Source organism: Mirounga angustirostris, unplaced genomic scaffold, assembly GCF_029215605.1.
Source record: "Mirounga angustirostris isolate CCGP_5_RB_7025 unplaced genomic scaffold, mMirAng1.0.hap1 SCAF_17, whole genome shotgun sequence".
Taxonomy (NCBI): Eukaryota; Metazoa; Chordata; class Mammalia; order Carnivora; family Phocidae; genus Mirounga; species Mirounga angustirostris.
The window spans coordinates 1,412,499-1,421,457 of NW_026991725.1; the positions used below are offsets into that span (position 1 = coordinate 1,412,499).

Genomic DNA, 8,959 nt, shown 5'->3' on the forward strand with positions numbered 1-8,959 from the left:
ATTATTACAAATGCAGAGTTCAAAGGCGAAATCTGGGACAGTTTGGTGTTTAACCTAACCTTGAGTTGCCCAAAAGCAAAAGTTAAAAGCACCATGGGACACATGACTGGCTCAACAGGAGGAGACTCTTGATCTTGGGTATGTGAGTTTAAGCCCTACGTGGGGTACTTATAAAATAAATAAAACTTAAAAAAAGTTAAAAGCACCTTGCCCTTGGGGTAGGAGGTGGCAGGAGACATCAGCTTACATCTGGGGATTTAAGAAGCCACAGGAAAAACAAGGTGCATTAATTTGATTCAACAGTAGGTCTTTATATTAAACATTTCAAAGACCATTTTATGAAATGAAATGCAAACTTGACAAGCCTTTTTAAGATAAAAAAGTGAGATATCAGAGACCCCTTTCCTACAGTGGTGGGTTTGGGCCTACTCCCCAAGCCCCAGCCTCTGGCTGCGGGCCTGATCCTGACAGCCATGCTGTGTGGTTGGAGAACAGCACACAGAGAAGCCCTCCCCACTGCCAGCCAGGGCTTGCCCAGCAAAGCTTCCTCACAAGGTTTCCACCTATAGGGGCCTGACCAGCTTCTGGACAAACAGGTTTAGGAACAACCACAGCACACACACAAGAAACACACACTTCTCGCCAGTCCTGGGAGTCTGCCTCCTCCCGTGGGTAATAGAAACAGGGGTCTGGCACAACTTTCCTGGGTTTGCCCAGGGTCAGGGCTCACCCCCGGGATTCTTCAGTTCCATTTCTAAGGCTCTCCAGGAAGAGTCTTGTTTCCAGTTCAAGTATCTCTACTCGAAGGAAGCTGAGAGCAGCTCATCTTGCCGAGGCCCTGCCCTCCCCTGCCAAGAACAGAGGGGCCCAGGGCCCCAGTGCTCTCCAAGGCTCTAGGGAATGTGGCCACTCCGTGGTTAATCCAACCTCCACAGCTTTTGCTCTGCTCAGATCTCTCAGTACCTTCTCTGCACTCCAATTCCTCCCAGAACAAAGTTGAATTCTGGATGTGGTTGGGACAACAGCAGGACCCAGTATAAGACTGGATCTACTTCAGACTAGAAATGCATTTCTGAGCATTTGCCCAAGGGTAAAGGAGACTGGCACATCAAAATCTTCAAAAAACCAAAGGGGTGCAGTTTTCCATCAATACATCTCTATTCTTTCCTCTACCTCCTCCCAAAAATCCCTGATTATGATTCTCTTGTATGATGCATGTAAATGGCTTGCAGACAGGAAAAAAGTTTGATAGACACTGCTTTAAACATACCTTATTTTGAGCCCAAATTGGGATTTACCTCACCACTGAATACCAATTTTGACAAAGCCCAAGGATTCCTTTTTCCATGGGCTTGACTTAGCTTTATACTGTTGGCAACCCCTCCTGCTAACATTCCCCTCAGTGACAGCACTGAGCCCAAGGCAGGGGCAGCAAAACTGGCAGAGGCTTGGAGATGCCTTTTGTTTGGCCCACACGTTTTTTAAAAATGGGAATTTTGGGATGCCTGGGTGGCTCAGTCCATTAAGCATCCAACTCTTGATCTCAGGGTCATGAGTTCAAGTCCCGCATTGTGCCCCATGCTGGGCCTGGCGCCTACTTAAAATAAATAAAAAAATAAATACATAATGGGAATTAGTTGTCAATCTTTGAAAATAAAAACCCAGACTTATGGCTTCTCTAAAATAAAACAAAGGCCATGGCAAGGCTGGGCTGGCATTCCTGCAGGAGCTGAATGGTGGCAAAGCAATACTCAGTTCACCCCAGATCCCACCACCACTGCCTGCAGTCTCACACCCAGACAGCTTCTTGTGTGGACTGTTCTCATCTGATTGTGGACATTTAAGTTTGCACTGGCAGACCTAAGGCACCTCCTGAGATCCAGCAGAACCCTGGAGACTTGGGTCTATTTCACAGACCCCTGTTCTGTTTCAGCAACTACAACTGGCTGAAAGTAGAAGTATCATTCCTTTTGAGGGTAGTATCTCTGCCTGCTAGAAAGAGCCCTGGGCTTCCAGGCAGGAGACAAAAGTGAAAGCTCCACTGCTTCCTGTGGGCCCCTGGACTGATCAGAGGAGAGCTGACAGTTTGCTCATCCTAATTGGCCTGAATGTGAGATACCCACAACTCTTCTCCCTGCCTCTCTTTCCCCTATTCCCCCTTGGCCACCCACATGTGGTGCCCACGCACAAGCTGTTTGTGCTATTTTATTGTTTTCTGTATTTGTTGTATGTGGTCTGGATGAGGAATTAAGCCATGCATAACTGGGCCACCAGCAGAGCCCTTCTGGTGACAACGACAGATAGTGGCTGATGTCAGGGGCACACAACACAGGTGGAAAGGAGTAGAGTTCTTAATATTCTTCGAAGCCACTTATTGCAGACTACCATGCTTCTCCCCTAATGTAGGTTCTGCCTGAGAAAAGGTGAGATTAGATTGCTCCTTGTAACTCTGGGAATCATAACATCTCAAAGAATCGGGAAACTTACCCGAAAGGAAGATGGTGGGAACTCAAATCCTGCAAACTTAGTTTCAGCCTCAACATCCAAAGAAGAAGGAAAGATGGACATTTCCTGAGCTCTTACAGTGCTAGAAATGCTCACATGCATCATCTCAATCCCCACAAAAATTCCTTGAGATAGGAATCCGTCCTGTTTTTAGGGGAGCAAACTAAGGGTGACAGAAGTTAAGAAACTTGTCCAAGATGACGTAAATAAGCAGAGCACCAGGATTCATGTGAATCCTCAGTCTGTCACTCAGGCTCTGCTCACAGGTCATCTCTCCCCAGCTGCTCTCCCTCATCTCTCTGCTTTATTTTTCTTCATACCTTTATTACAGGATACATTTATATGCACATTTGGTTTTGTCTCTCCCCACAAAATGTAAGCCCTTTGGGGCAGAGACTCTATCTTGTTACTGCTATTTCCCTATCTGGAGAACAGGATCTGGCTCATGGCAGACCCTCAGCATTTGTTGCTATACTGATGGTGGGCAGCTCTATCTGTCTCACCATGGTACTGTCAAACAGTGCTCTTTCCCTTATTTGCTCCTTTCGTTCCTTCCTCTCAGAATACACAACCTCCCTTCCAGAAATCCCAAACACCAATCTCAGAGGCCAAGGAAAACAACATAGAGATGGCAAGCTGTCCCCTCAGAAAGGGAGCTGAAAGGAAGATTGAATTCCTGGAAATCCAAGGAAACTCTATTGTAGGTGAGGTTGCCCCTGCAAAGGCAGAAGTCTTCACAGTGAGGAGAAAGGGATGCTTCATTACTGACTTTTTCCTTTGTAAGGCGGGAGGGCTTTTGGCTTTCCCTCCTATCGTAGCCCATGTTGTTTTGCACCCAATCCAGTGCTTGGAGAGCTGGGATGCCAGAGCAACGCGGGTGGGATTAATTAGAAAGTAGATGTGGCACAGAAAGCACCCAAAACTACAAACCCTTCCCCCAAAGTTAAAGTAAAAATAAACTAGAGCAGTGATTCCCAAACCAGAATTACCTAGGTCAGTGGTTCTCAAGGTGTGGTCCCTGGACCAGCAGCATCAGAACCACCTGTCAGAAATGCAAATTCTCAGGCCAACCCCAGACCTACCAGAATCAGAAATTCCAGGGTTGGGACTCAGGAATCTGTGTTTTAACAGAGTCACTTCCGGTGACTCTGATGCACACAAAGGATCAAAGGAACTAGATATATGTAGATCCTTGGGCCCTGGAGATCCTGATTCAGTAGGTCGGGGACCAGGCCCAGGGAGATCTCAAATGTTTCAGAGTTGGATTCTAATTTGCAGCCATATTTGAAAACTACTAAACCTGAGGACTATTCTTTCCTAGGCCTAAGACAGTGTCTGCAGTTCTAAACCCACTTCCCACCGCCCCCAGTCACTCACCACACAGAGCAATGATGTGGCTGCTATCCTCATGCACAAACTTCCTGGTGACAGCCTCCTCCATGATTTGCTTCACCTGTGGACAAATGGGCAACATCTTATTTATTTTTCTGATCAAAGGCCTGTGGGCAAGTAAACGGCTTGGCCCTGCTCTCCTGGCCTGGATTCGGACACTTGCAGAATAGAGTACATAGGGATAGGAGGGGTGGGGAAGCAAAGTGTCTTCTTGGAAAGGCAACCAGGAAGAGAGATGTCATAAATCCAACAAGCAATCAGTGCAGATGTTTCAGTCCAGGAGGAAGTACCCCACTGTGGAGAAGGACAGGATGCCATTTGCTCATCTGTACTTAGCTGGAAAAGGGCTTCTGGGCAGATACACTGTACGTTAGGGACAAACTAGCTCACTACAGGGTATAGACAAACAACCTGCCCCTCTTTTACTCCCTCTTCTCCAAGGTTAGGGTTCATCCAGGCCTCAGAGACACTCTCCACATGCTTGCAAGCCCAGCCTTCTTTCTGTCTCAATAAAATCCTGATGTTTTGGGTTCCTACCTGGATATAAAAGCTTCCAAATACCTTGTAAGATGAGCAGTCACATCTTTCTTTAGGAAAGGACTTTTAAAAAAACTACACGCACACAAAACTTTTTTATTAATGGATAGTAAAACTATAGAGAAAAATATATATCATAATTATACAGCTTGATGAATTTTCACAAGTTGAACACACCTGCCAAACCAAGACAGATGAAGAAACAGAACATGTGACCAGCACCCTCAAGCACCCACCACTGTCATACTTCCAGTCACTACTCCCTTCAAGGATTCCCGCTATCCTGACTTCTTTTATCATAGAGTTGTTTTGTGCGTTTTTATACTTTTTATAGATGAAATCAGTGTGTAGTGTTTTGTGACTGGGTTTCCTTTTTTTTTTTTTTAAAGATTTTATTTATTTGAGAGAGAGAATGAGAGAGAGAGAGAACATGAGAGGGGGGAGGGTCAGAGGGAGAAGCAGACTCCCTGCCGAGCAGGGAGCCCGATGCGGGACTCGATCCTGGGACTCCAGGATCATGACCTGAGCCGAAGGCAGTCGCTTAACCAACTGAGCCACCCAAGCGCCCCTTCCTTTTTTTTTTTTTAAAAGATTTTATTTATTTATTTGACCGAGAGAGACACAGCCAGAGAGGGAACACAAGCAGGGGGAGTGGGAGAGGGAGAAGCAAGCTTCCCGCCAAGCAGGGAGCACAATGCAGGGCTCTATTCCAGGACCCTGGGATCAAGACCTGAGCCGAAAAGGCAGATTCTTAACCGACTGAGCCACCCAAGTGCCCCTGTGACTGGGTTTCTTTTGCTCTCTGGTATGATTGTAAGATGTGTTCATGTTGTATGTAGCTGTGGATCATTCATTCTCTATTGTGTTAACATAGCGCAATTGACTGGCATGTGGGTAGTTTCCAATTTGGGGCTGTCATGAATAGCGCTACTATGAACATTACAGATATGTCTTTTAGTGAACATAGGTGCTCATTTCCTTGGATTTATATTTCTAGACAAGGAATTTCTGATACCTATATTCCACTTTACTAGATTTCGCCAAATAGCTCTCCAAAGTGGTTATAAATTTACACTCCCATTAGCAGTGTATGAGGTTCTAGTTGCTCCCAACCCTTAAGCCAAGCATTTTTGATGTCCTGGGGGAACCTGCCAAGACACAGATAGTAATACTGGAGATTAGAGGGATGGATTACCTCAACCCCAGTATAAAATCTCACAGATAAAGTAAGCTCTGGGCAGAGTGTGTCTTTGACATTCTTTGGACATCGCATGCAGTGTTCTGATGCTGCCCTTGTTCCCAAGGCCCTCTCACCTAGGACTGTACAGTTTGGAGAATGGTAAAGCTTCTAAAGCCTGGGGAGGAGGGAGGAAGGACCTGGAGGCTTCTATTGGAAACTGCTCATGATTAGCAGTTAGGTAGAGGGAAATCAGATTGATCCTGCACTCTAAACTGTTAAAAGCTTCCTAGATTTCTTCCCAAGGGGTGTTTCTATTAAACAGAGCATAAAGTCACAGCTCAAAGACCTGCAGGCATCTGAAACAGGTGGGTAGGGCAGATCTGGGGGTTAGAAGGACCTATAGATGACTCTAGAATTATACCAGAGGTTTTGTGTTGAAAGACCAGCCTTGCCCCAAATTATCCCCACTGTTTCCACTCATAGAAGAGGAAAGGATATGTTTCTCTCTAAAACAAGTGCTGAAGGGAGAAAGGAGCTAAGAATTGAGAGAAGGTTAAACTTTGTAAGGTAATATACGTGGCTGTGACATATTTTGGACATTTCTCACAATTGTTTAGGAATCATTCTTGGAGTAGTATAAAGAGCCTTCTAAGTATTGAAAAAAGAATCACGGTCTTCTAAGAAATCTTTCCTATATCACCGATCAACCCTAAATTTGGATCACACCAACAATCCTAGCACATCTGTCCATAGTTTAGGTATGGCTACTTTTTTGTTCTTGTTTATACTGTTCATATGAGTCTCTGTCACTAGATTGCTTGTTTCCTTAGGATAACCTGAGACTTGGGATTTCGCTTATCCTTGGGGAGACCAGGTCTGGAGTTTAAATGCCGATTTGATAATACTCCTGGCCTAAAATACTTTCTTGGCCACTTCACAGGAAAGTCACAAGGGAGTTCTCACACACAGCTGGAAAGGTGATGGCTTCAACTACTTCTTTGCCAGCAAGAGGGAAGGGAACAAATAAATGTTAGGGCATAGTAGCCAGGCCATAGTTAATGCAGGAGAACCATCCAGAGCCTTCCAGAAGTTTAAGAACCCAGAGTCTTCTCCAATCCTGAAACTCCAGGAAGGGGTAAAGGAACCAATATGGTAAACTTTTATATATGAAGTACATATCCTTCTTTCAGGGATGAAGAAATTAAGACTCAGAGAGGTTAAGTGACTTATTCAAGTCACACAGAGCTAGGTTCAGAGTATTCCAAGGTTATGAATGCCTACCATCTTGCAGTCTCCAAGATATTTACCAAATATTCATTGAATGCCTACTGTGTGCCAGGTCCTGAATACAGAACAGTGGACAAAACAGACGGGTTTCCTGCCCTCATGGAGATTGCACATCTGGTAAAAGACAGCCACAGAGGTAGCTGCGGAGTTCATGGTTCCAGAGGCCTAATCCATTCTAATCCACGCTGCAGGTTTGAGCTCTCCAGCTCTCATACGCTGTGAGTCATTCATATGGGTACCCCCCCCCCCCGCCACAATGAAATTGAAATGGGCTTTAGGGCAGGGCCAAGGTAAAAGACATTAGTAGAGGGAGGGCTCCTGTCTTCCTGACATTTGGGTTGAGGGTTCCCTCAAACGGGGGAAAAAAATCTGAGTCTTAAAAACCATTCTCAAGCCGCCTCCCCCGTGGTCTCTGGGTAGGGACGTGGGCGTGGAGTGAGAAGCAGTGAGGTGTGCTACGAACCCTCCCGAAGCCGAAGCCGCGACTCAGTTCCCAGAGGGATCCCTGAATCGGGTGTAGGGCAAACCCAACCTAAGCCCCCAAACCACGGGTTTAGCGTTGTCTGAGGCCGCGCGAGGCCCCGCCCCCTCCCCAGGCGGCGCGGGCAATGAATGGGCAGCACCACCTCTCCAGAAATCGCCGCCACCCCTCCCCCGACCTTGGTCTCCCAGGGCTGTTGCCGTCACAGGGCGGGGAACTGCGGGATCGCGGAGCAAACAAGCGTCGGAGGGCCGGCCTGGCCCCTCGAACCGAGGGGTGCTGTTCCCAGATCCGGGAGGGAGGCGGGAGCCGCAGCCAGTCCAGGACCCCGCCCCCGCCCCCGCCCGGCCCAGGGCCGTGAGCTCCCGCGCCCGGGAAGGGGGAGCGCGGACCTTTTCGAGCCCCCCCAGCCCCGGGCCCGCGGGCACGGACGCGAGCCCCGGGGGTCCTTGCCCCGACTTTACCTCCTTTTTCACGTTCCACAGCAGTTTCTCTTTGACTGCGTCCTCCGCGCTGCCCATGTTGCGGCGGGTGGCGGGGAGGCGTCGCCGAGCTGCCCCCTAAGCCCCCCTAGCGCCCTAGCAGCCTCCGCGCCTCTCAACTCAGCGCCCCACGCTCAAGGCGGAGCCCCCGCCCGCCGCCGCCGCCGCCGCAGCCATCTTCCGAGCCCCACACAGACGTCAGGCGGCTGGCCCGGCCCCTTCCCACAGCCGGGGGCGGGGGGTGCGCTCTGCAACCCGGAGGGGGGGGTCGGGGCGGGGGGAGGCTGCGCGCTCCTGGGGGTGGCGGGCCCCCGGGTGCGCGCCTCGCGTGCCGCTGTCATGGCAACGCGCAGGCTCCCGCCCCGAGGGTGCGAACCCGCATTGTGAGCGCCGGCAGCCAGTTCCGCGCAGCGCTGCGCCGAGTGGTTGACGCGCCCTGGACCCCGCGGCTGAGGGAAAGTTGCTCACATCGTAGTTGGCCTCAACCCAGCTAGACGCTCCTTGACTTCTACTCCCTCGTTTTCCCGACGGGAAGGGCCGGGGTCCCTCGCACCTCGAGTATGGCTCTGGGGAAGCCAGCGTTATTCTCCTGGCTGAAAGGCCAAAGCTCCCTCGTTCCTCTAAATCCTCCTGAGGGCTCGAGTGTCAAGGCCAGCTCTCCCTCTCCTGTCCCGCCCTTCCTGAAGCTACGTGAGAGGTGGGAGCGCCGGGATGGAATAAATGAGATCAGCGGGAACTTATACGGAGCCCGTGAAGGTGAGAAAAGTGCCTTCCACGCAATTTGCCTTGTAGACTTGACCAGCCCCACAAAAGAAAGAAAGGGTTGCTCAAGATGGTAACTGAGGAGCTACGTGCACAAAGCTAGATGAGAGGTGGGGCTTAGCCCTCTTTCGCACGAATGGAGAAACTTCAACAGCCTCCTAAGTGATACAACTTGATGGCGCAAAAAAATGAAAATACGGGTAGCAAAAAAGCCCTTCAGGACCTAGAGCCCAAACCTCGACTCTACATCCGATTTTTCAAGGTCCCCAGCCGCAGACCGCCGCGTGGGAAAAGTTTACCCGGCGGTTTTGCAGAGACGCGACCGTCTCACTC

At 49.2% G+C, this 8,959-nt stretch overlaps 1 protein-coding gene across 5 annotated transcripts in view; it reads right to left on the minus strand.

Moving 5' to 3' along the window:
* The window catches only part of SGSM2 (small G protein signaling modulator 2), a 38,989-nt gene extending 30,117 nt beyond the window's left edge, over positions 1–8,872 (minus strand). For 2 of the 5 annotated variants that reach the window (XM_054510993.2, XM_045889640.3), the window contains exons 1-2: positions 7,847–8,871; positions 3,883–3,958 (exon numbers count right to left, since the gene is read on the minus strand). In XM_054510993.2, coding sequence (XP_054366968.1) covers positions 3,883–3,958; positions 7,847–7,903 — 133 coding nt within the window. In that variant the 5' untranslated portion in view covers positions 7,904–8,871. Of the gene's footprint in view, positions 1–3,882; positions 3,959–7,846 lie in introns of all 5 variants that reach the window. The other 3 variants (XM_064582974.1, XM_064582975.1, XM_045889638.3) reach the window with 3 other exon arrangements.
* Between the last annotated feature and the right edge of the window lie 87 nt (positions 8,873–8,959).